The sequence below is a fragment of the Camelus ferus genome, chromosome 13 (genome assembly GCF_009834535.1).
Source record: "Camelus ferus isolate YT-003-E chromosome 13, BCGSAC_Cfer_1.0, whole genome shotgun sequence".
NCBI classification, from domain to species: Eukaryota; Metazoa; Chordata; class Mammalia; order Artiodactyla; family Camelidae; genus Camelus; species Camelus ferus.
This window is the reverse complement of record NC_045708.1, coordinates 8,628,623-8,656,459: the sequence shown is the minus strand read 5'-3', so window position 1 is coordinate 8,656,459 and position 27,837 is coordinate 8,628,623. Positions and strand designations below refer to the sequence as shown.

The 27,837-nt window shown below is 55.2% G+C and overlaps 1 protein-coding gene across 4 annotated transcripts in view; it reads left to right on the top strand.

The window, feature by feature from the left end:
- DHRS3 (dehydrogenase/reductase 3) overlaps positions 1-23,250 on the top strand; it is a 39,221-nt gene extending 15,971 nt beyond the window's left edge. For all 4 annotated transcript variants that reach the window (XM_032495224.1, XM_032495225.1, XM_006192446.3 and 1 more), the window contains 5 exons: positions 14,598-14,741; positions 15,439-15,558; positions 15,918-16,156; positions 20,254-20,379; positions 22,729-23,250. In XM_032495224.1, the coding sequence (XP_032351115.1) occupies positions 14,598-14,741; positions 15,439-15,558; positions 15,918-16,156; positions 20,254-20,379; positions 22,729-22,813 (714 nt within the window). In that variant the 3' untranslated portion in view covers positions 22,814-23,250. The remainder of the gene's footprint in view (positions 1-14,597; positions 14,742-15,438; positions 15,559-15,917; positions 16,157-20,253; positions 20,380-22,728) is intronic.
- Positions 23,251-27,837: the final 4,587 nt, after the last annotated feature.

Sequence of the window (27,837 nt, the reverse complement as noted above, 5' to 3'; positions counted from 1 at the left end):
CCTCCGGGCCCAGATCCCCAGCCTGATAGCGAGACGCCAGCCAGCCGGAAGGGTCAACTCCATAGCATTTGACCTCCGTCCAGCAGAGATTAAACTGATTCCTAATTAATAGCCTGTAGGATAGATAGTTACCTTGGCACAGCCTGCAAGTAATTTAAAGCTTGTCCTCGGGAGGCCAGTCCATAAATAACGCTTAATTAGCTGAAGGTCTTCCTGGGACACACCAGTTCAAGGGCCTTGGGACTTCAGGTTGGGGTGGGAGGGGATGCAGAGTTACCCCGATAAAAAGGCTGCCTTTCTTTACCCAAAACAAGTTACAGTCTCACCTCTGCCAGCAGCTCCCAGAAGGGTTGCCAGGGTTGGGGTCCCAGCCTAGCCGCTTCCTGGCCATGCCCTTGACATATCCAGGGCCTCAGTGCCTCATCTCTAAAATGGGCCAACAGCTCAGCTCCATAACCCCTCGAGGACTTGCCTAAATGTATGGGTCAAATATGGCGAGGGTAAGGGAGCATTTTAGAGCATTCTGGATTTTGGAAGTGAGGCTAAAGGGCTGTGGACCTCACTGTAGCACCTTAGAGAAGCTCCTGGATAAATGCTCACCATGCCGACGCCCGTTATATGGTTCCTGTTGCCTCGAAATCTAACACCGCCTGCTTTTGCTGTTTGCATGTGTCCCGTGCATGTGCAGGCCGCCCTGAATTAGCTCGCTGTTGTCAGCTGTCTGTCTGGGATGTGTTGCCCATTCTGCAGCGGGGAGTGCCTGATGGAGCGACTTTCCTGCTGTGCAGGGAAGGTGTAGGAGGCCCAAGACTCAGCTCCCCCCTCCTGGGGACTTGCCGCTGAGAACTCGCTTCCTGGGTGTTCGACCTGCACCATCACACACAACCCCTGGCTCAGAAGGGCCCTGCTGTCGCCTTCAGGAAACTCAATAATTCTGCAACGAAGGGTCCCGCATTCTCCTTTTGCCCAGGGTCCTACAAACGATGTGGCTGATCCTCGTGGTAGCCATACTACCTGGGTTGTCAACTTTATCCCACCCAAGGTCCCTTCCAGGAATGTTATCGCCCGATACACGGGGGAGATAAAGGATGTCATTCAGTTATTCCCATACTCACCGGGCACCTGATTACCAACCCAGCTGCTGGGAACTCATTGTGGGAGCCTGCATTCTAGACTGTGTGTGCGTTGGGGCAGGGGGACAGAAAACAAACAATCAAACAAACAAATAACATTAAAATTTCAGATAGTGACAAAATGCTGATAGACAATAAAACAGAATGATGTGAAGGAGAGGGATTTAAATATTAACTGTCACAGGGAGGGTGTAGCTCAGTGGTAGAGCATATGCTTAGCAATGCACAAGGTCCCGGGTTCAATCCCCAGTACCGCCGTTAAATAAATGAATAAACCTAATTACTTTCCTCCACTAAAAAAAAAATTTTTAAGAAAAAAATAAATTTTTAAAAATAAATATTACTTCCGTGGGCGGTAAGGTGAAATCTGGTCTGGTGCGAAGCTGTGTCTCGCTGCATTTTTGGGGTGCTTTTAAAAGATCTGGGGTCATTCTAGTTTCTTCCAGTTCCTAAAAGGATTTGGGTTAGTGGGGTCCAAGTAGGAGTCCATGTGGGGGCTCCTTGGGCACAGGGGACTATTTACCCATATGTCCCCCACAGCCCCAGCTTCTCACTCACAGTCAAGGCAGAGGCTGAATTGGGGAGGGGAGGCAGGAGCGTGAGGAGCGGGCCTGCTCTGGTTTTTCTGAGGGACCCCAAGTTCTCACCAGGCCAGCCCTGCACCTGAGGCTTCTAACCAACCCTCACAGCCCCGTGAGGGTTGCTTGCACTTTTGACCTTCCCTGCACCAGCAAAGGGAAGCCAGTTTCAATCCTCCCCACTTCCCCAGGGGGAGACGGTGAAGCCCAGAGATGCCAAGTGACTCATCCCAAAGTCACACAGCAAATCAACTCCAGAGCAGAGTGCTGGCCAGTCTGGCCCAGGCCAGGCAGATTTCCATTTCCAAGGGCAGTACAGAGCCCCAGGCTGCCAAGGCTATGCAGTCCAGGACCGCTCTGGGAGCTCTCTGGAAGAAACGGTGGCCCCCCTGCCCTGTAGAGTGAGGGAGTGGCTAGGGGGCAGCCCCCGCCCGGACACTTTGGCATCTGCTTACACCTGGAGGAAGGGCCCCCTGCACCCGCCCCAGCTACGCTGGAGAGGAGTGAGCTTCCCAGAAAGCCGAGTGCAAAAGCAGGCACTTCCCCAATCTGTTAGGCAGAAAGCCCAAAGCTGACCCCAGAGGCCCAGCTCTCGGGTCTGGGGGCCCCCTGGGGAGGCAGGGGATGGGGTGCGTAGTGGAGAGGCTGACCCCAGATAAGTGGAAGCTGCCAGCCCCCGGGGATGCTCCGGAGGAGGGAGGCCGAGCTCCAGCTGGGCCGGTGCCTGCCCAGGGGGCGGCGGAGGAGGCGGCGGGAAGGTTCACGCTACGGCCAGCAGACTGGCTGCGTGTTGCAATGTCTGGTGGCGTTTGCAGCATCCTGTCCGTGTGTGCAGCTGGGGTAACCTCGGGCCGGCGCGGAGGAGCGTGTGTGGCTCGCAGGCCGCGCGGCCTGGAGGCTGCTGGCACCTTGCATCTCATTTACAGCTCCGGGTTCAGCCGCAGGTCAGCGGCGCGGGTGACATCACGGCGTTTGTTTACCGCTCGGCCGGAGGGAGGAAGCGCGGGCGGTCCCTGCAGCGGGAGGGGACCCCTTCCCTACTCCACCGTCCATCCGCGCGCCCGACCCCAGCCCGCCCCTACCCCCTCCCCATCCACGCCCCAACCCCAACCCCACCCTTCTCCCCACTGCCCCCTGCCCCCTTCCCTTCCGCATCCCCACCCCCACCCCGACACGACGACACGACGCCCCTCCTCACCCTCCTGACCTCCCACCTGCGCTCGGGACCCCTGCGCGACGCCCCACCCCTCCTCACCCCGGCACCTCGGGGACACAGCCCTGCCCCACAGCCTCCCCGTCTACCTCCCACCCCTCCCCCTCCCACCCATTTCCCATCCGCCAAATGGGAACCCAGCCCAGTCCCCACCCAGGACTCTAGCCCAGCCCCACCCCACCCCCTCCCGGGACCCCCGCGAGCCCCACCCTCCGCCGGTCCCTGGGCCCACTTTCAGAAGACTTCCTGGAGCCTCCTGCCAGATCCGTTGAGGTTTCCCCCCGGCGGCTCCTCCTGCCGCCCCCTCACCCCATCATGTGAGCGCAGACCCGCCTCCCCGCACGGAGCCGGCTGGGACGGCCGGCCACTTTGTTATTGGAAACTGGTGTGTTTACCCGGGCGGGCTAGGTGGGTAGCTGGCCAGCTCGGGCCCACATCCAGGCACCCTCTTCCTGAGGAGCCTGCCCTGGCCACCTGGACCTGCCTCCTCGCTCACCGCCCCTCCACTCCCTCTGCTTAAGCTGAGAGTTCTGGAAGCTGAAGGGACCCGGGATCTAAGTCAGGATTTCTCTCTTGCTCCATACCTGGGACTCGCCAAACCCAGCCTTCCCAGGAGAGGGAGGCCCAGGGCCTCAGTTCATGGGCCCTGTTCTTCCAGTTCCTCTTTAGGGTCCTCTTAGAACCCCTCTTCCCTTGGCTCAAACCTACAGCCATGCTGAATCTCTTCTTTTCCATCACCTCCACCCCAGTTTCCCACCCTATTCCCCCCCATCTGTCACATCGGTCATCTGCGTGTACAGTAGCAGTTCCTAACTGGCCCGGGTCCACTGTCCTGGTTTCCACTGCCCTTCCAAACCTCTAGTGTGGCAGTCAGAACTTGTGCCAGAATCCAAGTAGAACCGTCATTTCTCTGTCCTTAACCATCGGAAGGACTTCCCATCTCACTGGGAATAGAATTCAAAGCCCCTCTCTCCCCTCGCTCACCATGGCCACAGCCCCCAGCCTCACATCTCCCACTCAGCTCTTCACTTGACCTCCTTGCTATCCATGCAATACACCAAGCTCATTGCTACCCCAGGGCCTTTGGACTGGCTGTTTCCTCTGCCTGGAATGCTCCTTCCCTAGAGGTCTGCCTCACTCCCTCCTTCACTTCCCGTAAGTCTCTGCCCACATGTTAGCTTATCAGAGAGGCTTTCCCGGTCTCCCACCCCCACCTAAGTACCACTGCCACCTGAGCACTCTATCCAGCCTCCCTGCAAAGCTTCCTGCCCCTTCCTTGCACTTTTGGCCACTTTTGTACATTATATGGTCAATCATTTATGAGTCTCTTGTCCCCCATCTTCCCCTTACATGAAAGCAAACTCCAGGGGGGTGTGATGAATTTATTTCCTACTCTATCCTTCCAACAGTGCCTGACATACAATCACCCACCTCCTTGAATGAGTGGGTGAATGAACAAATGAATGAATGAGATAGGACAGGGAGTAGTGAGGGAGGCTGGCTCTGGAGTCCAGATTCAGATGTCGCTTTGAAACTGCTGGCAGTACAGCTTGCGTGGGTTACTCAGCCTGTCTGGGCCTGATGCACATGCTAGGCTTCTGGTACCATTTCTCAGGATGGTAATACTGAAGACACACAGCAGGCTGGGGAGCGGTCTGTAAATCCTGACTCTCCTCTCCCCTCCTGGGCAGCCCCACCTCAAGGCTACCCGGTGTTCTCTATCAGGAGGTCCAGTTGGAGGAACTGGGGCAGTGGTCACTGGGCTGCAGCCAGTGACTCTGGCCTGAGAGTCCCTACCCCTGCGTTTTGCCAAGTGTGCTCTGACGGCAGTCGGCTCTGAGGCCCAGCCCTTGGGTTTCTGGCTGGATGTGAGAAATTGTTCTGCTTTCTCCTACAGTCGGCCTTTGAGATGGTTTCCCTGAAGGGTTTTCCCAGTTGCCTCAGAACCAAAAAGCTTCACAAGAATCGCACTCAGGGATGAGATGAGAACTTAGCCGAGCTGTCACACTTGGTTTCTGAGCTGCGGCTCTTGGCAGGTGGCCGTATTAGCTTTGAGGGTGGTGCCCTCCTGTCCTGGAGGGCGCAAGGCGTTCATCATGGAGGGGAACGTGTGCATCCCAGCTGCTGAAAAAGAAGAGACCTAGAAAGTTAAAAAAGCAGGGATGTGCCCACAGATGTTTATAGCAGCTTTATTCATAATTGCCAGAACTTGCAGCCTTCGGTAGATGGATGGATAAATCAACGGCGGATCATTCAGACAATGGGATATTATTTAGGACTGAAAAGAAATAAACTATTAAAGCCGTGAAAAGACTTGGAGGAACCTTAAATGCATATTACTAAGTGCAAGAAGCCAGTCTGAAAAGGCTACATTCTGCTTCCAACTCCATGCTGTTCTGGAAAACGCCAAACGAGGGAAACTGAAAAGATCAGTGGTTGCCAGGGGTTGGGGGAGAGGGGGGAGACCCCAGAGGATTTTTAGGCCAGTGAAACAAGTCTCTCTGATACTGCAGTGGTGGATACACGTCATCATATGTTGTCATAACCCAGAGGTACAACAGCAAAAGTGCACCCTAAAGTAAGCTATGGACTTTGGGTGATAATGATGTGTCAGGGCAAGCTCATCGCGTGTAATGCATGGACCATTCTGGTGAGTGATGCTGAGCGTGGAGAGGCTGTGTGCATGGGTGGGGGCGGGCATGTATGGGAAATCTCTGTACCTTCTGCTCAGTTTTGCTGTGCATTTAAAACTGCTCTAAAAAATATATTTTGTGTTTTTGTTGGTTGGTTAGGTAATAACAGTTGATTTTTATTTTCTTCCGTGTGTTCTTCTACAATCCTCTATGATAGACATGCACTTCTTTAAGTAATTTTATTACTATTAATAAAAATTATTTTAAAAAAAGAGAGAGAGTGTTAGGGAGCGAATGGAGGAGGGGCTCGGGAGGATTTCACGTGAAGTCCTTGCAGGTAGAGACACTTGAGCAGAACCTGTAAGAAGAGAGGGCATGGGGAGAGGGCTGCTTGGGGGACGAGGACAGAGAACAGCTGGTGCAAAGGCCCTGCGGTAGAAGTGGGTGGTGTTGTTATGCAAGCAAGGAGAGCAATGTGGTGGAGACCAGTCAGCCCTGGGAGGGGAAGAGCTGAGGGCAGAGAGAAGGGAGCATATCGGAGCAGGAAAGGCCTGTGGTCATAGTAAACACTGTAGATTTCACTCTGGGTGAGATGGGAAGCCACTGGGAATTGTGAACAGAGTGACAAATTCTGACTTGCCTTCCAGAGTGATATCTCTGGCTGCTGTGTTAAGAACAGACTGAGGCAGGGATAGGGGTACCAGGGCAGGTCAAAGCAGGGAGACCTGTTTGGACCACGGCTATAGTCCAGGTGAGGAGGTGATGGGGACTGGGTCCAGAGTAGCAGCAGTGGAGAAGGCAACAGAACCAAGGATGCTCCTGGCACCCCCGTTCCCCCCCAAACCTGGGCATCATGCTGGCCCGTGCTCAGGAGAGCAGCTCCTGTCCCCAGCTCTTCTTCCCCCAGCCTCTAAAGGCCCCCAGTATCCTTGCAGCAGGGCAAGGATCATCACTGTCACCCATTCAGCAAATACTTGGTCAGCAAGGTCAGGCATTGGACCAGGACAGGGCGGCCAGCATCTTTCCTTCCTTCCCCGGGATGTGGATGACTCGCAGTCCAGTCCTTGTCACATGGCATGTGCTCAGTGACACCTGTGCAATGAATGGTTCTGTCCTTTCCTGGGGTCACTTTGCTCCGGCAGGCCAAGGGCAGAGGCGGAGGGCACAGGATGGAGTTCCAGCTCTGCCGCCCACCAGCAGAGTAACTTTGTGTGCATCACATAGCCCTCTGTCCCTCGGTTTCCTCTTGTATGAAATAGGTACAATACGCCCCTCCTAGAGCCGTCAGAGGACGAGGTGAGCAGGCGCGCTCGGCTCGGGCAAGTAGCGAGCATCCGAGGTCCTCCCTGTGCCTCTCGAGGGACCGGTTCTAGGCTGGATGGCGGCCGAGAGGAAGTCCCTGCCCGGCTCCAGCTTGTGGTCAGGGACTGTGGGAGGAGGATACAGCCGGCGATCTAATTTGAGGAACTTCGAAACAATCCTCTCCAACAGCTGAGCCAGCAGTAGCCAGACCATTCTCAGGCGGGCTGGCCCGGGCGGGGGACGAGCCTGTGCGATTCTACCACACGTGGCTACGTGGGAAGTCCTGCCCGTCACTGCGGGAGCTCAGCAGGGCAGGGATGCTGGGCTAAGTCTGTCTTAAACAGACCCGGGGTGACCTGCTGAAGTCATGAGTTGTAGGTGGGACACAGGTAGTGAACCTGCAGGGGGCAGACAGGGGTTGTAGAGTCTGGAAAAACAGGGCTCCTGGGAGAAAAGGCAAGAAGAAAGTTCTAGAAGGAGACATCTGAAGGCAGTACCCGATCAATGTCATCGATTTTGAAGGGTTGTCTTTTGGAAGAAGGGCTGATTGATCTGTTGGGGATGCAGGGGTGACAGGCCGGGCCCCCACAGTGAGGGAGCACTAGAGGTGTCCAGCCGGTTCATTCCTAGGGAAAAAACGCTGCTGTCCTGGAGGGGGACGGGCTGTGGATCAGGAGCCATGGCATTCAAACTGGTTTATTGATTGATTTTAGCAATAGAATCTTTGTAGCAGTGACTATTACAGAAGCCTAATGAAAGTGTCGCTGCTCTGGATGAGGGGGGAGGGGAGGCAGGCTGGGGCCCGCCTGCCAAGCCCCCCGCCCCTCAGCTGCCCCGGAAGCACTAGACCCTCCAGATTCCCCAGAGCTCCGCACGAGAAGCTCTCCTTCCAAGAAACCCTCCTAACGGGTGATCCACAGCCCGTTCTGCAGCTGGATGCTTTCGGTGCTGGCCCCCTCCTTCCTGGGCCAGCGTGTGGACAGAGGAGGGTCTCTAAGTCTGGCGGAAGGACGAGGCCTCTGAGATCCTGGGGTTCAGCCCCGGGGCAGCCTGTGCCCACAGGTGAGGCAGAGCAGCCCCGGTTGGGGTGTTCCAGGCATCCAGCATCCGCCCCAGTGACTCCAGCTTTGTGGAGGGTAGAGGGACCTTCTGCGAGCAAGGGAGGTTCTATTTCTGTTCCTGGGTTGATAATAATAACAACAACAGTAGTAGTAATAATGATAGCTAGCATTTCTCATGTCCTTTCTTCGTTCTCCCAACCACCCTTCCAAGTGGGGGATTTAGAACCTTAATTTATAGAGAGGTTAAGTGGGTTTTCCAAGTTTGTGTAAGTGGGAGGTCAGAGAACTGAACCCAGGCGGTCTGACTCCTGGGCCGATTCTCTAGGCCCCTCTACTCAAGAGAGCAAGGTCTCTTTTTGGGAGTGGACAGGAATGTGGAAGAGGAGAAAGGGCAAAATGTCACTTCTGTTCTGCGCATACCTACTAAGAGCATGCGTGTCAGTGTTGCAAATAGGACCTGGCCACATGCGGGCACGGCCCACCTCCCTGTCCCGTCGGTGCCCTGCTTGACCTGAGACGTATCACACACTGGGTTTTGTCGCCTGCTGGTTCTCATCTGCCCACAGGATGGATTTTTGTTAACGTCTTCCTGCTGGAGGTGCCGAGAGGAGAGGAGAGCTGTGTGCCCTCCAAACTGTGACCTCTCACCTTTCCCCACCCTGCCGTGGTTTGGGGTCTCTGGTGAGATTTACTTCCCTTCTGAGAAGCCAGCTCAGCGCGGCTCTGCTCCAGAACACGGGGCGCGTGGGACATGAGCTGGCCTGCCAAAGACCTGCTCAGGGACTTGGGTCTTTCTGGGGCTTCTCCTGGGACCCACCTGAAGACCACCCAGCTCATGGTGGTGCTCGTCGCCACAGCTGAAATCCAGGAATGAACACCAAGGGCAGGCAGAAGCATGAGCCCCTCTGGGTGAGGAAGGCAAGGCTGGGTGGAGAAGAGACATTCACTATTCTCTGGCCAACAGAATTTTCGGGAATCCTCCTGGGGCCAGTGCCACATGGCTGCACTTGTTTCCTTTTACCCTGTGCCTGGCGCATCCTGGATACTGAGGTTATGAGATGAATTGGACTCTCTGGACGACGTCCGGAGCTCTTGGGAAAGGCAGGGCCTGCACACTCACCTCTGTGCCCCAGTGGACTCGTGAACAAGGGTTAGTGTTGGCGCTTGGGGACATGAGTTCTGAGTCACACTGTGCCACTGCTTGTAAGTGGTGTGACCTTGGGCAAGTCATTTTACCTGTCTGTGCCTCACCTGCAGAACAAAGGGAGTGACCATACCCACTCATGCATGGTACAATTGTGAGGATGAAAGGAGAAAACACTTGGGTGCCCTCAGCACAGTTCCTGGCCCGTGGGAAGTGCTCATTGTATTAGTGGTGCTGTTACTGTTGTTGGGATGATGGAAGGAGCAGTCAGGGAAGTTTTGGGATTAAGGGGACATTCAAGCAGGGTTCTGCAGGATAAATAGGAGCCCACAAGTAGCCTTGACATTTAAAACAAAGGTAAACAGTCTGTGCTGGGCACTAGGTAGGGTCACAGGGAACCCAGGATGGGTGAGATTTAGTTCCTGCCCTTCAAGAGAGAGTGTGTAGATTTGAAATGGGGATACAGCACATGTAGGGCCAAGTGCAGTGTGCAACGAGTGAGTGTGGACTGGAATCCCTGGAGCCCCAGTGAGCCCCCTCATGCATTCACTCAGTAATGGGGAGAGATGTGCAAATAGTCACCTCTCAGTGGATGGGAGCCCTGAAGAGGCACTGCCAGGGGCCTGGGGAGCAAGCAGGGGTTGGAACTGCAGTGCTGAGTCCCCTGTGTGGAAATGATCTGTGGGAAAGCTTTTATTCCATCCTCCTTTTTTAAGATCATAAATAACTGTACTTGGCCTTTGGAGGCATTTTCCACTATATAGACAGACAGATAGAAGCAAACCTGTGAGCCCACCCGCCCCAAGACAACCCTGCTCCTATGTAGCCTGGTGACGTCCACCCACTTGTTACGTTCATGGAGCTGAGATTATCCCATATGGATAATGCTGGACCCCTTTCTCCTGAGCGTTTTACCACGACGTGAACGCTCATCATTCTGATGGCCGCAGAGGAGGGATTATTAAGAAGCTGAGCTGTGATGTTCTCAGCCCCTCCTCTCCATGGGAAGTAATCACAGAGACCGCACACCCCGAACACGAGGTGGGTGCCAGCTTCTGCCTACTTAGTCCCCACAAAACCCCATGAAATGAGGAAATGGCTTTTCTCCTACTGGGAGCATGAACGGTGGTGAAAAAACCTCGGTTCAAATCCCAGCTCTGCCCCTTGGTTGCTGTGGGAGCTCAGACAACTTGCTTAGCCTCTCTGAGTTGCAGCTTCCTTAGCTCTACACTGGGCATAATAGAGCGACCTCAGAAACGCCCTAGTTTCAATGATGCTCCCCGTTTATTCTTTATCCCACAGTTTGTGTCCGACTGTCTCCTTCCTTTGCTGTCTTCTTCCACTGAAACGTGGACTCCCTGAGACAGGGACCATGTCTGTTTTGTTCTCTGTTAAATCCCCCCCAGGCCACAGCGCCCAGCCCGCAGGAGGACCTCCGTACGGTCGTGCTGGGCAGACACATGGGGCTGTGGACAGGGAGTAAGATGGAGCTGAGAAGAAGGGCTGGGAATAAACACTGGTGAGAGGATGTGTGGCATTTGGGGGCAGAATTCTCTAAGCTCAGAAAACTCCCATGGTGCCTGGGGGTTCAGGGGTGCATCTGTGGAGGACAAAGCCTCTGAGTTTGAATCCTGTCCCCACCACCCACTGAGTGGGACTCTGGGCGCAGTAACTTAGCTCCTCTGAGCCAGTGTCCTCAGCTCCACAAAGAGGACTGTGGTGGCCTTTCACTCTGGGGGCTGCTCAGGGGTGCAGGCTCGCTGTGAGGGCAGCTCCAAGGAGGAAAAGAGGGGGACCCTGTGCCTTTGCTAGGAGGGCCCAGCCGGGCAGGTGGCTGTGGCCAGTGTGAGCCCCCCCACCCCCGGGAGGCCAGAGGTCCTCACCCGCCTTCCTCCCTCCTCCTCCTCTCCAGGACAGAAGCTAGCTGTTCACCCCCGAGGGGAGGGGAGGCCAGGAGGTGTCGAGCCACCCTGAGCTCTTATTTTATAAACCCGGCTTAAGAGTAAATCCCAGGGCCACTGACCCTCCCCAGCTGCTCCCTGTCCTGGGAGTTAATTAAGAAGAGGCCCTGTGTTGGTTCCAAGGGCTCGCAAACCTGCCCCCTCCCCCGCTGCTTACCCCACACTCCTCAGACCCTTGCCTCCTGCCTGCCCGGTCCTCACCCTCACTCGGGTACTGGGTGGGACTCCTGTCCTGCCAGCTGTCTGGGGTCACTGCACCCTCCAGCTGCCCCTGGTGAGGAGCCACCCTGGTGGGCCTGCTGAGCTGTACCTGCCTGTTTCCTGGTCAGTGACTCTGGGTCCCTAGAGGGGACTGAACAGGGGACCAGAGGAGGAGGGACAGTGGCTGCAGCAGCTCTAATCAGGCAGCACCAACCCAGGAAGACCCCCGTCCCCTCCACTCGCCCTCTCCCTCACCTCCCACCCCCAGGGGCTCAGTTCCTCGAAGGCTGAGTCGAGATGGCCAGCCCTGGCCACCCCATCACCATGGAGATGCACTTGAGTGCTAAGATGGGGACATCCCCAGGGACTCTGAGTGTCCACCACGGGCCCAAGGCAAAATGCATAGCAGTGCAAAGGCTGCACACACATGCACACACGTGCAGAGACACACACACACGCATAGAAACACAACAAGGCACACAAAGACCTGAGACTAACTCCTTGCCCTGTTTCAAGGGTCCAGCCTCCAACCTGGCTCCTCACCTCACAGCTCAGCCCAGGGTGGTTTTGATGCTCTGGGTGAAACTCTGGGTCTCGCTGACTGTTGGTCTAAGTAGCCTCTGTGTTGAAGGTTCTGGGACCCTAAATGTCTCAGTGAAGGAAGTTGGGCTCCTCTGAGCCTCAGAGAGGCCGTTTAAGCACCTCCCTCCTTATCCCACCCGCGGCCCTGAACTTTCATTTATTCACTCAACAAACAGCACTTGCATTGCTGGCACCAAGATATGAAATGAACAAGGCAGAATCAAGGCCCTTAGGGAGCTCCCAGCTCAGAGGGGCTGGGGTGAGGAGGACAGAAAACAAACCTGTCACAGCTCCCAGGGAGAGGCGGGGGCTCTGAGCACAGAGCAGGAGGAGGTCAGTCCCCCAGCCCACCAGAGGCATCCTCAGCAGACCCTGGAAGGAAGTGACCAAACCTCAGTGTCCGCCTGGGTGTAGTCCCCCACACCTGGAAGACCGTGGGGCACTGCCTTCCTTTCGTCTCCCTTACCCCAGCCCCTGTTTCCCGCTCCAGGGCGTCCTTCCAGCCATGGAGACAGCGCTGGCCTCTCTGGCTCCCTGTCTGCCAATTTCCTTGCGCTCCCAGGAGTCTGGACCCCTGCACCTTCCAACACGCACCCACTTTAAGCTTCTCTTCTCTGTCGACTTGTCCAGAAGTTCTTAGAGTCCCAGAGGCACCTCTCTCTGCCTCAGCCAGACTGTAGAAAACTCCTGTTCCCCACCTGAGCAGGAGGCAGGATGGGGTTAGGCAGGGACCAGAGCAGGAGAGAGGAGGCCAAGGATTTCCTTCACCTCAGTCTGACATATGCAATGATTAGGTGGATGGATGTTGGGGTGGGGTGGGCTGGGTAGAAGGAAGAAAGGAGGGAGGGAGGGGTGGATGGATGGGTGGATGAGTTGGCTGTGAGGAAGGACGGATGGATAGACAGATGGGGTGACAAGGGAGGATGAAAGGAAACTTGGGTGACAGTGCCTACAAGGCAACGGAGGGGTCTGGTGTGGTGGAGGAGGCCTGCCAAATTGCCCTCCTAGAACAGAGGTTTATCTCTTTCTTCCCCGTGAAGTGAGTCTCCCCAGCCTCTCCTGGAGAAGCACATTCTCGGCCTGTTTTCAGTTCAGCAGACAAGGAGGTGTCCCTTGGAGCCTGTCTGACTGCAGTCCATGTGCTCTTGAAGGACTTGTGGTCGCAGAGAGCGGCTGATGGAATTCTCCCTCGTAAAGCTCTTCCTGTATTTCAAGACTTCAATTAAAATAAATAAAGTGGTTGGGCAAGGTGGGGTTTCCAAGCTGGGCTTCCCCAGAGGTGTTTCAGGGTTTGCAAGAAGACTTTTATTTCCCTTTAAGAAATATTTCGAAAGTTCTAGAAACCCTAGTGAAAAAAAGTCAGATCCACGGGAGCCACCAGCACCTTCGCGTGTCCCTCCAGCTACCCTCATTTTGTGCCCTTCGTGGCTACATGAGAGTTCTGCGATTTCGAGGTTAACAACTGGTAAACTGTTACCGCCAACAACTGTTTATCTGTGTGAGTTTCTCCATCTCGAGTCCCGGAGCGAAACAGAGAAATCAGTCAGTTTCTGGTCTGGTGTGACTGGAGCTCCGTCACCCCCACTTGAAACTGTTTGCCTTCCCAGCACGGACTTGCTGTTCTCATTCGTTGCTTTTAGGGTGAGAAAATATGAAATTGGACGTGTAATTTATCCCTTTGGTTTCACACATTGGGGTTTCCAGGTGGTTTTTTTTTTTTTTTTTTGAAGGGAGGAATTTCGTTGATAATTTGAAAGAGAAGAAACAAGAATAGAAACCCATTATATGAATCTGCAGGGAGCCCTTTATCTCTTCCTTTCCCACATTCTCTCCAGCCCCCAGCCTTCCTTGCTCTGTGCTGGATAAGCTGGGTCTCAGTTAAGGGTCTTAGTTCCCCATCACCTGACCCTGGTTCTTTTACCAACAGGGGCCTCTCTGGACCCAACACCGTGTCCTGCGAAGGAGTGTCATTTTCCTGCAGGTCAAGGTTGAGAATTAGCCTGGCCTCTCGTTTGAGCCTTTTACGGCCAGCCATTCATAAATCTGTCCAACCCCTTTAAGGCCTCATGTCTTGGTCCTGCCAGGGTCACCTCCTGGCGTAATGAGTCCTCTGTTTAGCGCCGGTGGGGCGAGGCCGCATTTCCTTCTCAGTGGAAGCCCGGCCACCTGTCTTCCCCGCCCTCCGTCCCCGTGTGACCACAGCAGGTGGAAGCAGAGGCTTTGCTCAGCCTCCAGTGCTCACGGCCGGAACCTGGCAGTCCGTTCATAGACCTGGCTCTAGACTTCGTTGGTGGGAAGGCCAGCTTGTTCCTGGCTGAGAGCGTTCTGGGATGCTGTACAGAGAGAGTTGTGCTGCCACTTTTAACTGAGATCCCTGGAACTGGGCCAGCAGGAGACGTCCCTCAGGAAGGAATCGTAAGAAAGACTTGTTGAGGGGGTGGTTATAGCTCAGTGGTAGAGCGCGTGCTTAGCATGCACGAGGTCCTGGGTTCAATCCCCAGACCTCCTTTAAATAGATACATAAATAAATAAACCAAATCTCCCCCCCAAAAAGAAAGACTTGTGAATAACACATCCATTGATGGGCTCGGAAACTCTTAGTTCCCTTCAGAGTAGGTTCTAACCCTTTGAAAAATCATACTGTGACTTTGCGTACTCTTTCTGAATGGAATCAGGAAGGCCAGGCCTGGGGCAAATTATTTTAAATGCTGAATTTCTGATGGCCATCTTTGGGTCACGATGGCTTCCTTAATGACCACCTTTTCAGCACTGGTCTTGTCTCCTTCCAGATCGTTCTCTGGGGCCGGACTGAGAAATGCCTGAAGGAGACGACGGAGGAGATCCGGCAGATGGGCACTGAGTGCCACTACTTCATCTGCGATGTGGGCAACCGGGAGGAGGTGTACCAGACAGCCAAAGCTGTCCGGGAGAAGGTGGGTAGCCTGGGAGGGCTGGCCTCAGCTCTGCTGGGCACGGGGGCGTGCTGGCCAAAGAGCACATCCTCACATGGCCTAGGAGACAGTTTGCTTGGGGCAGAATGGGCATTTTCAGAGCATCTTTGGCTGGGGGCGGGGCGGATGGAGGGGTCTTCTCTGGGGCTGGTTCAGGTTGTGTGTCTGTGTGTTTGTGTGTGTGTGTATGTTGCAAGGGGCAGGGATTAGGTGTGTGGGTTGATTATGTAACAGGAGTAATTACCTGTTGTCCCCTTTGCAAAGTTTAGACCTTGTGAGTTTCCATCCTAGACCCTGGGGAGGGGGCAAATGTTCCATTGCCCTCTGGGAAAATCGTCCCAACTCCAGCCATCTGTTTAGAACGAGTATGTCAGTGAGCTCCAAGCAAGCAGAAACCACCCTGTTAGGCATCTGGCACATGGTAAATGTTACCTGGTTTTACATAACAGTAACTTCATTTATTATAGATGTGCTTTATGTCAGGTATGTGACATGCCATAAATTATATCTGATCCTCAGAACAACCCCATCTGACAAATCAAGACTGATGCTCAGAGAGGCGATGTTGTTACTGGCTAGAGGGCACTGTGGCTGCCCAAGGCCAGGCCCTCGCCGCAGATGTAGGCCGCTGGGGTTGGCAGCCCTCACGGCCCCACGACCCACCCCCTCTTGCCCACAGGTGGGTGACATCACCATCCTGGTGAACAACGCAGCCGTGGTCCACGGGAAGAGCCTGATGGACAGTGATGATGATGCACTTCTCAAGTCCCAGCACATCAACACCCTGGGCCAGTTCTGGGTAAGGCTGTCCTGAGCCAGAGCCGGCCCTGCGTATGACAGCAACACGTTCCTTCCCTCCAGGAAGCCTGGGAGCTGTAAGGGAGGGGGGAGGAACTCACCAGGGCTTGGGCTCAGGCAGGGGGGTTATCCAAGGATGGGTGATGGGACAAGAGGAATGACCAGCCAGCCCCAGGAGGCATCTGGACTTTGAAATGTGGGGCTCAGTGCCTCGGCCTTCGGCCCCCACCCTCCCTGCCCCAAGAAAGCCCAGTCCCCAGAGCAGTGCATGTGTCCAGGGTGGTCTGTCTCCTGAGAGAGGGGTAGAGGGGCTGTTGGAAGCTGCGGCTGCTCCACGCTGACCTCCCCGCCCATCCTCAGACCACCAAGGCCTTCCTGCCGCGGATGCTGGAGCTGCAGAATGGCCACATCGTGTGTCTCAACTCCGTGCTGGCGCTGTCTGCCATCCCCGGCGCCATCGACTACTGCACGTCCAAGGCCTCGGCCTTCGCCTTCATGGAGAGCCTGACCCTGGGGCTGCTGGACTGTCCGGGCGTCAGTGCCACCACTGTGCTGCCCTTCCACACCAGCACCGAGATGTTCCAGGGCATGAGGGTCAGGTCAGTGGCCTGGGACCCCCTCCCCGAGCCTGGTCCCTCCAGCAGGTGGGGCCAGGGGAAAGGCTCATTATACACAGAGAGCGCCAACCCAGGGGCCCTTTATCTCTGGCTCTGCAGTCTGGTACCTGATTCTCCATCTGCAAGGCAGTAGGATTCTAGAGTGGTTCAGGGCGCTGCTTCTCTGGTCTAGGGGCTTTGTCAAAGTCCCTGCAGCAGTGGCATTCTATTAGCCCAGCTATAAAAAGAGAACAGAGTATTGAGACATGAACGAGATGGATGATCTCAAAAGCATGACGTTGGCTGGAAGAAGCCAGAGACACAAGAGTGCCTTCTGCGTGATTCCATCTGTCTGAAGTTCTAGGACGAGCAACAGTGGGCCAGGGTGGAAGACTCAGAACCGGGGCCACCCCTAGAGCGTAGGGGTGTAGCCTGGCAGGGAGCACCAGGGAAACTTCTAGGTGTTTAGAAATGTTCTCTCTTCCTAATTTGGGTAAGGGTTACATAGGTAAAAATTAATCATGCTGTACATTTAAGATTTATGCCTTTTGTCGTATGTACGTGCTAGCTCAGTTTAAAGAAACACTGAAGCCTAACCACCCCTCCTTCAGGCCAGTTCAAGGTTATAGATAGACGAAAATGGGGAATCATCCCAAAACAATTTTCCTTGGCTTTTTTTTTTTTTTTTTTTTTTGCAATGCAACAAAAAACAGTAATTCTGAGTTCTAAATGATATGCATCACCTTCTTCCAAAAGTGAGGATGGCATGGAGGGGCCACTGCGGGACTTTGGTGAGACAGCTGTGATGGAAGGGACGTAGCACGGTGCGTGCCGGGAGGGGTCGCTCAGTACACCTCAGTTATTATCACCGTGTGTGGGTTTGCCGATCAAGAATCAAAACAGCTGGTTTTGAATCACACCTCAGCTACTGCAGGGTTATGAAATCTTGAACCAGTTTTGTTACCTCTTTGAGTCTTACTTCGCTCATCTGTAAAACACTGCAAATAATATTTACCTCGTAGGATTATTGGGAGAATTAAAAATAACATATGTAACATATCTAGTGCAAAGCCCCGGGCGAACGAGATGCTCAGTAACGAACTGTTACTCTTTCTTTTTTACTAACAATAAACATCTTCATAAGCACACATGTTATTAATCTTCCTTGCAGATGGTATCTCAGTTGTCACAGAAGTATATACTTCCACCTGACTTGCATGCAAATTATCATAGATCCTGAGTTTAGAGGAGGCTGGATGGATGACTGTTAATGTTCCATGTTGGTTTTTTCCCCCATGATATCTTGGTTTGGTTTCTTTTCATCTTGGGCATACAGGAGGTGCTCAATAAATGCAGGTTGGATGGAAGTGCAGCAGCGGCAACCCATGGTTCTAACTGGGCGGGACGGTCACAGACCTCGCATCCCAGTACCTATTTCTCCTTCTGGCATCGCTTCCTCTCCACAACTTTAAGAGGGAAATCCGGGGGAGGGTAGAGCTCAGTGGTAGCCTGCCTGCTTAGCATGCACAAGGTCCTGGACCTCCCCAGGACCTCCATAAATAAACAAATAAATAAACAAACCTAATCTCCCTCCCCCCAAAAAAGAAGGAAATCCTAAAGCCACCCCCCAAGTCATTTTCCCACTGTGGTTCGGAGTGTGGGCCCAAAAGGCGGGGGCCAGATCCCAGCTCTGTGCCGCCTGGGGCGAGTTACTTGGCCTTCCTGAGCCTCGGTTTCCTCGTCTGTAAGAAGGGATAGATAACAGTACCCCTCCTTCGCGGGTTAGATGAGCTCCTGTGTGAATCAACTAGCCTCCCCGGCAAGCAGTAAGCACAGGGGAAGGTGAGTTACCTGTGGATTGCAGGTGAGCCCCGAGGGCTCGGGAGAAGAGTCGCTGATCGCTGATCGCTGATCGCTGATCGGTGATTGGTGCCTCACCAACTCTCACTTCCTGAAAGAAGGGAAAGAAAAGAAAAGAAAAGAAAAGCATTGGCTTCCCCCCCCCTCCCCAATCATGCTTTGCAGCTTCCCAGGGTTGAGCGTGGGAGACAGATGTTTAGGACAAAATTGATGGTTTTTCTGGTAAGACTGGCTGTATTAGGTGGATGCTGTTGTTTGTAATTTGCTGTTACTGACACCCACCCTGTGTTCCAGCCACACCAGACACTTTACAAACGCTGCCGCATTTGGCCCTTAGCAACCCTGTGAGGGCGTGTATGCCCATTTCAGAGATGAGGGAACTGAGGCTCTAGAAAGCAGAGTTACTTGCCCAAGGCCACACAGATAGAGATCAGCTGAGCGTGCTCTTTCCAGGAGTCCGTGCAGCCTCCGTGGGAGTTAATAGCTCTGCTGGCTCCCCGTGTACCCATCCCAACCCCAGGGAGGGAAAGGAGGAGGGTCCACCAGCAGACGTGCGTGAGGCCTCCCCTCTGGCAGGCTCTCCTGCCGGGGTCTTACCAGGAAGGGCCCCCTGAACCCACGGAGGTCAGTCTCTCCATCCTGTCTTCCCGACCCCTGGTAGCAGAACTGGCCCAGGTAGGGGCTGCAAACCCAGACTGTCCCATGTCTATGGGGTTCCAACATCGTGAGCTGCCTCAAAACGTCTTTCTCTGCAGGACCCCAAGGCCTTCCAGGCTGCAGGATCGTGGGCATCTTGGCAGCACATCGCGATGGCAAAGGAAGCACGGGGACGGGGCGGGGGTGGACTCTCGGAGGCCAGCCCAGCGCACGCTGGGGGCCCCGGAGTTGCCTTTTTCTTGGGGTGACACCAGCACCAGGTGACTCCTCACGCTCAGTCCTCCTGGTGCCGGAGCAGCTCCCCAGCCCTCTGTGGGACTGAGGTTGGAGCCAGCAGCAGCCCTGCACTTGTAGGCCCAGGAGGGGTGGGGCAAAGAGCAAGGGATGGAGGGCGGAGACAGAGCAGTGGCCTGGGGCTCCTGCTGGCCTGGTTTGAATCCTGGATCCCCCGCCAGCTCCCCAGGGCCTCAGCTTCCCTCTCAGTCAGTCTGAGCAAATGATGCCTGGTGAGCACTTAGCATAGATGCCTGGTGAGCACTTAGCACAGGCTCCCTAGGGATCGTTGTCACTGAGTGAGTCTCAGGTCAGATGCCTCTGAATAGGCGTGAGAAGCCCCTGATGTCTGCTTGTTCGTTCATTCATTCACCCCCGCCGTGGAAACACTCTGTAGATGTCTGAGCGAATCAGTGAATCAAGGAATGAGTGCGTGAACCAGCAAGAGGCAGAGAAGGGCGCCCCCGGCTGAGCCCCCACCTCCACACAGGGCAGGCGGGACACCCGCGGGGAGCGCGACGTCGTTCGGTGTTCACCCGGTCGGCAACTATTGAGCACCTACTGTCTCCCGGATTCTGCACGCGGGGCAGACAGCGGGGAGCAAGGCCCTCCAGACCTCTGGCCTTGGGGAACTCACGGGGGAGACAGGGCACGCACAGGAAACCGGCAGACAGACAGGGCCATTCCAGGTGGCACATTCAGTCAAGGGAATGATCAAGGGGACGAGATCAGAAGCCACTCTGAGTGGATGGGAGGAGGGAGCCAGGCTGATGGGACAGCTGGTAAAAGGCCCTGAGACGGGAAAGGTCTTAAGTGACAAGATTGGCCAGGACTGCGGAGTTAGGAGGAGAAGTGGGGCCCAGAGTGAGCAAGGCTGAAGACGGCACCCGGGGCCTGGGAGGGCGGGCAGTGACATGATGTAAGTGACGTTTTTTTTTCCAGTGGAAGCACTGGGGATGGAACCCAGGATCTCGTGCATGCTGAGCATGCGCTCTGTCATTAAGCTGTCCCCTCCCCCTCCCCTCAAGAGTGACATTTTAAGGAGCCCTCTGAAGTGCTGAGAACAGGTCCCAAGTGGGTGGGCTAGAAGCCGTGGATTCTCAAGGGGAGCCTCACTGGGCGGAGTGAGGGGATGAGGAACCCCTGACACATCTGGGGGTGGCAGGGGAGTGGAGAGGATGTTCCAGGGGGGTCTCAAGTCTCCCAAACGAGAGAAGCCAAGGGGATGACCCGACATGTTAGCCACGCTGGTTTTCAGCAGAAGTACTTGCTTCTTAGGAGAAACCCATGCCATCTCTTCCTGCATACAGGTTTCCCAATCTCTTCCCTCCACTGAAGCCGGAGACGGTGGCCCGGAGGACGGTGGAAGCTGTGCAGCTCAACCAGGCCCTCCTCTTGCTCCCCTGGACAATGCATGCCCTTATCATCTTGAAAAGGTATGGGGCGGGGCAGGGAGCTCTGGGTCAGGCTCATGCCAGCCATTCCCCCTTCTCTCAGTGAACCCTAGCTGGGAAGAGGCCTCAGGCAAGAGAAAGTACCATGTGATCGATTAGTTATGTCTGCTGTGGGCACGAAAACTGAGAGTGGCGGCCTGTGTGCTGTGGATTTACTATCCTTACCACCAAGCGGCAGTTCTCAAACTTTCGGCCTCAGAACTCCTTTACAGTCTTGAAAACTATTAAAGAACCCAAAGAGCTTTTGTTTATGTGAGTTCTATTACTATTTACTAGAAATTAAAACTGAGAAAAAATTTTATAGGATGTATACATGTATTCATTTGTAAATGGCAATAATGAATCCATTCAGTGTTTTAAAAAATGATATTTTTAAATGAAAAGTTAAGTATATTTCCCACTACAAAGAATGTAATAAGAAGAATGCAATGGTTTTACATTTTGGCAAAGCTCTTTGTTATCTGACTTAGTTGAAGACAAATGGATGCTCATATCTACTTCTGATTTGAATCTGTTGTAATGTCACATGTCAGGTAGCCTCCAGAAAACTCAACTCTACACTTGTGAGAGAATGAGAGTAAAAAAATCAAACTGTATCTCAATAGTATAATAAAAAATAGTTTGACCTCGCAGACAGACCTCTGAAGCAATCTCAGGTACCCCCCAAGGGTTCCTGGGCCACACTTTGAGAACTGCCGCTCTAAAGACTAAATCTTGGCCCCAGCCTTCAGGAAGTTTAATCGAATGGGAAAGACAGGGACCTCGGTGCCAAAGGCTCGGAATTCACAGACACGTCCCAGGGCTGGGCAGGTGGGATTTCCCAGGGCAGGCCCCCTCAGGACTTAGGCTTCACAGAGGAGACCGTCCTCCTCCAGAGTTTGCCCGGCGTCACATTTGCCTAGAACTTTCCAGACTCTGGGCAGCAAACCCTTCCCACCCCAGCCCCACACTGAAGGGGCCGTTCCAGGCCCCCCCCCCCCCACCGTCCTGTCATGCTGCACGGGGATAGCTTCGACTCTGGAGCCCCGAGTGGCTGTGGGCTCTCGGCTCCTCTGGGCCCCCAACCCGCAGCTGACTGTACCCCTCGGACCTGGAAGGCCTTTTGGGGAAGTGAAGCCCCCAGATGCCTTGATCAGACATCAACCCCCAGGAAACCAGCTTCCCCTCCAGCTGCCATGGTCGCGGTGGGCATTGGAGGAGCCGCTCTAACTGCAGGCACGAAAACCTCAGGACGGAGGCGACATGTCAGTCAGTCCCTTCTCCAAACTCAAGGCCCTTTCAGAGACACAGAATGGGGGTGAGGAGACCGGCCCCACCTCAGCCTCCCTCAGGCCATCCTGACTGTTGCCTGAAACGCTCCTTGGCTGCCTCCATGAGCTCCGTGAGCAGACTTGGAGCCTCACCAAAGCCAAGCTGAACCTCCCCCTCAAGAAGCTTCTTAGAAGCCTTTGGGAACATTCTAGAAAACAGCCAGTTTGTCTAGAACACCTCAGCACTCTCCACATAAGCCCCCAGCCTACATTTCCTAGTCTATCCCCCGCTACTTTCCCACAAGAAGCAGAGGTGAACCCCTGGTCCTTCCCTGTGCTGTGCCCCCTTTCACTTTCCTGGAGAGAAACTGTTACAGGCTCCACTGTAGTGCCGCCACCACCACCAGGAAGCCTTCCAGATTGCTCCAGCTGGAAGTGAGCCTTTCAACCTAGCCTTTCAACCCATCTTGCTCCTAGGGTGGGGTGGGGCCCTTCAATTTGACTGAACAGATGTACTGGGGACTTCTCCATGCTGGGCCCCACACTAGGCGCTGGGGTCAGAGATGACATACCTACCACAGAGGTACCCAGGGGCTAGCACAGAGAAGTCCTCAGTACACGCAAACAGCAAAGACAACTCCAGGGCTTATTGGGGAAGCGCAGGGCCATGGGGAACCCTAGCCAAGGCCTAGGAGTGAGTCTGGGAAGCCTCCCTGGAGGAGGTGACACCCAGCCCCTAACACCTCAGCCCCACACGGTAAATATTTGTAAGTGGCATTTGGAGTTAATTGATCTCGGAAATACCTTTGGACCCTAAAATGCTAAGAATGTGGCTTTGAAAGTGTTTCTACCACCCACCCTGTATCTTTCTTGTAATCAGCTCTGTATCCACTTACTTTGAAAGCACTTGCTCCACGGAGGGGTGGGTGTGGGTGGCTTGTCGGGGGAGCTGGTGTGTGTTGCAGAGAGGGGTGGGGAGCTTATGGGATCATCACTCTACGAGGCTTCTTGCATGGCCACCAGCGATCTGGCCACTGGTACCCGCACTGACCGTCTTCCTTTCTCCCTCCTGCTCCCCCAGCATACTCCCACAGGCTGCCCTCGAGGAGATCCACAAATTCTCAGGAACCTACACCTGCATGAACACTTTCAAAGGGCGGACATAAGGCGGAACGCAGAGACAGGCTTGAAAGCCACAGAACCTGAGAGGGCCTGGGTACCTGGGCATATGTCCACACGCCTGTCTCTTGGCACACTTCTGCTGGGTGAGCGGAACTGCTCCTGTCCTGGGGAAGAATCTGGCTGCCCACCCCCAGGCCAGCCCCAGGACCTTTGCACAGGACTGATAGCCGTAAATCTGACCCCCATGGGGAGGCAAGAAACCTGCCAGCAGCTGCCTTGACACTTTTGTACATTTCTGATTCTGTAGAGTTTATTGTTAAATGGCTTCTTGAGTCTAACCAGCCTCAGCAATGTGCATAGACCATTTCCGGGAGGGTCTGTGCCCATGTGCTCCTCCTTCCCCTCCAAAATCCACTCATCCTCAGCTTGTGCAAACTGGTTAAACGGCAGGAATGAAAAATAAATAGATGGCTTTTGCAAATTCTTTTGCTGAAATCCTTAGTGGGCAATGGCAAGGGGACCAGTCCCAAGCACAACACCCCATCCTTTGAGAGAGAATTGGTCTACTCATGGTCCCCAGCTGCCAGGAGTCATGTAGGCAAGGAGGCAAGGCTTGGGAAAGAAATTGAGCCCAGACCTAGGGGTAGGTGGTTCTGTGCCAGCTCTGCTGGGCGCTCCCAACAGCCATGGGTCGGGGGGTGTCCCCACTTCGCCTTCCCACCTGCACCCGTCATAGGACCATCACAAACTGGTCTACAGAGAGCTGCCCTCTGCCCGGCCACGGCCTCATCAGCCACCAGGCTACCAACCCAGGATTGCAGAACCAGGCTTTATCGAGCCCCCACTGTCTACCTAGCATGTGCTGGGTGCTGAGAGGGGAGTGTTGCTGAGAAGCCAAAACTCTGACAACCACCAGCACAACAAGTCCAGTGCTCGGGGGGCTGCTATGGGTCCCCGGGCCAGATTTGATTGCAAGAGGTAGACATGAAATGGCAAAGGAGAATGAGAGGTTGAAAATATCGGAGGGGATTTACGTGGGCTCAGTCAGCAGGGAGAATTTACAGCCAAGGAGACGTGGGGAGGGGTGCCTCGTGGTTCCTCTTGGTGTGCCTTCTCCCCTCCTGCAGCCAGCTTAATGAACCTGACCTTGGGCCGGGGGCTGGGGGACACAGGTGGACAACGGAATCTCATCTAAGGCGCCTCTGTCCCTGCAGCTCTTGCAGGTGGGTGGCAGGGTGGGGGAGGGGGCAGGCGCCGGTTCCAGGAGGTGACGAGAAAGCTACAGGCCCCAGTTCAGGGGAGGAGCTTGCCAGAGAGTTGCACAAAGCCTGCCCCTGCACACAACTCACGAGAGAGGAAGACGCGTCCGGCGGCTCAGACGGTCATCTGTCTGGTCTGTGCGCAGAAATGTCAAGTCGTGATTACATCCACTGTTTATTGAGCACCTGCCGAGTGGCCACCACGCCTGAGGGCATAACATCTTCATTGTTAATTATCCACTGCACCTAGCAGCAGCTGAAGACCAAAAACAGCCCTCGGGAACCCCCTTAAAGACTTCTAAGAGCTGCAACGTATATCAGACAAAATATGACCCCCAGGTGTCCACGGCTTCCAACAATAGAGCTTGTGTTACAGATGCCACCTGTCCTTTGAGGGTGGCTGCGACCCTGCTCTGTGTCCTCTTCACGCTGGGGCCCCGGCTGACAGAGGAGCCTCCGTCTGGGATGATGTCATTTTGTGGCAGAAGCAGGCACACCTGGGCATCCCCTGCGCACTGACTCTGAAAGTCTGCCCGGAAACAACACACATCATTTCTGCTCACATTCCATTGGCCGGAGCAGGCCATGTGGTCAAGCCCGCCAAGGATGCCGCTGAGCACGTAACCCCCGTGGAGGAGTGGTCAGTAACTTTGAACTGTAACACAATCTGCTACACCGTGGAAAGAGCTGTTGGATAAGAACAGAAGGAAAAATGGAAACGTAGGCAGAGGATGGATGGAGGCAGATGGCTGCTGCCCCAGGGACGAGGTGGTCTCTATGGGACACACACCAGGTTCTAAGCAGAGCCCCAAAGAGGCACTGCCCTTTGAGGGGAGGGTGGTATTAGAAAGACTACTCTGGAGGTGAGAGAACAGGCTCAGAGCAGGGAAACAGCATGCCCGAGTTTGTAGGGCTTGTGAGCAGAAGAGCCAGAGTTTGAACTTAGCTCTATCTGACCCCCTGGCTTACCACAGCAAGTAATGGGGACGCCAAGCCAGGATCTGTCACTTTTCATTTTGATCCTTGAGGACCTGTGTCACCAAAGTGTGCATTGTCAGGAAGGGATGCTGCAGACACCAATCCTGGAAGGTCCCTGCCCACACAATCACCTCACTTGGGCGTGTGGCCACAACGTGGGTGGGTCCACTGGGCATGCCTGCTCCCCTGCTCTCCCAGGGCCACAGGCGAGGTGCCCGTCACTGGCTGTCACAGGAGATAGGTTGGGGATGGCACATCTCAGTGGGCAGGGATAGATGAGGAAGGAGTGGGGGTCCTGTCTGCTGAGCCCCGACTTTTCTGACCATCCTCAAGTGGCAGGCCCATTTCCATGCTCACAGCCTGGCTCACAAACTTTTGGAGAGGATTTGACTCCTGAGGTTTCCATGAAATCACACTTGGCCTGCAAGCCAGGGATGCAGTGAAGAACCCAGGGGTCTGAGTGGCTCTGGGAGTGACGAGGCTCAGCCAGCCCTCCCCGGGACCACTGAGAACAGAATTGCTGTCATGGCTGCGGTGGGACCTTGTGTCTTCCCAGAGCCCTAGGGGCTTCCTCTGACAGCCAGGCAAGGCCTGCTCCCACCCTACCCCCTCCTTCTCCACTGGGATACTTTCAGTCTTTCTCTGGATCTTTTCCCAGAGGAACCAGGGAAAAGGCCTTGGGCAGATTCCCAGGAGACCGCATCCTAGTTCCCTCCCTGGGATGGTTCGGCCACTTGGAGAGCCTTGAGAGTTAGAGCAAAGAGCTAATTCTGTCCCGTAGCTTAGCCAAGCGAAGGAGAGTGACAGGCACTGAACGCTGGCTCCCTGAAGCACCGAGGGGCAGGACAGAGTGTGCCAACACTGCAAAGAAGACTTGGGCTCTGGGAATTGACCCAGCTGCCCTGCCTGGGGCTCCTCCCCACCTCCAAAGAGAACCAGATTGGAGGTGGGCACAGAGCCTGGGAAGGCACCAGACCCAAGGCCCATCCTGGCCCCGTTCCAGGGGACCAGGCTATCTGGCCTGGCAAGTGATCAGGAACTGAGGCCCATGGCCCCCTTCCTGCTCCTGGGGCCAGAGTGCTTGGGGAAGTGGACTCTTTTCCTCAGGCCAAACTGATGCTCTGGAGGGACCAGGGTGACAGAAGTCTCCTGGCTGACCACAGGGCTCAGCCCAACCCCCTAAGAGCCCTCCTGCTGGGGCAGACAGTCCATGCCCCTAGGGACACCCCAGTTTTATGGGGGACAAAAAAGGAGCCTGATCACAAAGAAATGAATTCTGCAGCCCAAGTGCGGGGCAGCACAGAGAGACAAGAGTCGCAGGTGAGTGGATGGGGGTGGGGGTCACCTAAAGGCCCCTGCGTGGGGGCTCCCTCACACCACCACACAACTGGGACCTCTTCTGAGGGGCTTCTCCGGCTTTCTGGAAAGGCCTTCCAAAGGCGGTGGACGGATCATTAACAAGAGCCCAGAAGTCTATGTCTGTACACAGACACTCCTCGCCTCAGGCAAAACCCGGAGGTGACAATGTCCCCGACACAGAAGGAAGGCCTGGAACAGCTCATGGACACCCCAGTCACTCTGCGCCCCCTTTGAGTGGGGCTGTTATACTGTGATTTGATTTATTAACATTGCTTAACACACTTTCCTTCATCAACCAAGAGCCACCTGCTGTGGACCAGAGCCCAGGCCTGGGACCCATGCCCCTCGGCCATGCAGGGTCCAGCTGTCCCCCTCTCGTCCCATGTGGTCCCCCTGAGGCTCTCAGCTTCCAGCAACATAGCCAACCCTGGTCCCAGCTTCTCCCAGCCCACCCTGAGGCCAGGAGGCTCCCCCAGAGGTGGGAAGCCCTGGTATCTCGGGAGAGAAATCCAGACTCTGGAGTTCCACTGGCTTCGCGACCCCCTGGGTGTGATGTCACCTTTCCTACCTGCAGAACGGACAAGATGTGCCTGGCCTCCTGCCTCCCGGGCTGGGAAACTCCAGGGGGTGATGTCATGCTGGCGGCTCCCACGGCTCCCAGGCAGGACTCGGCTGCCTCTTGGGGCTCTTGGGGTCACCGTCTTGGTCTAGCCTGTGAGACCAGCATCCTTTGAGGCCTAGCTGACTCCCTCGTGGTTGGAGTGGGAGGAAGCTGGCTCGGAAGAGCCCCACGTGGGCGGTGGGTGCAGGGACTGGGGAGGCCCCCAGGGAAGGCAGCGCAAAGGGGCCCCGATGGGGAGGGGCTTCATCGGGAACAGGGTTTGCCCTCCTGCTGCACACAGTTGGTGGGGGTGGGGGGAGGCAGGACACTTCTCTGACACTTCCCATCATTGCTGGCTCCGGGCAGGCCCTTTGCACCCAAATCTTTCCATGGCTCAGGAGGAAAATAAACACAAGGTCCTTCAGGCACTGCTGGGAGTGGCAGGATGGCCAGTGCCCCGCTGGGGAGATGCTCTGGGCACGTGGACCCCCTAGGGTGGAGGGCAGGCCTCGAGGCAGGGCCCTCAAAGAGCCACCCTCTCAGACTAGCTGGCAGAGGAAGCCAGCCGGTCCACCACAGTGTGACCTGGTGGGGGTCACCGACTTCTCTGGACTGAAGCAGCTCTGAGGGACAATTTCTGGGGCCCTGAGGCCCAGATGTCAGGGGGCTAAAGTTACCAGGTCCGGTCTGCACAATCAGGCCCAGGGTCCCTCTCCAGCCCAGGACACATAAGCCGGCCACCAGGAGCCCCCGGGGCCCTCTGCACACACCTCCCTTCCCCACCTGCAAGCCCCAGACATCACCTCTGGGAGACACCCCGCATGATCACCGTGGCCTGGGTTGCTCCAATCTCAGCCCTCACTGGTTTCAT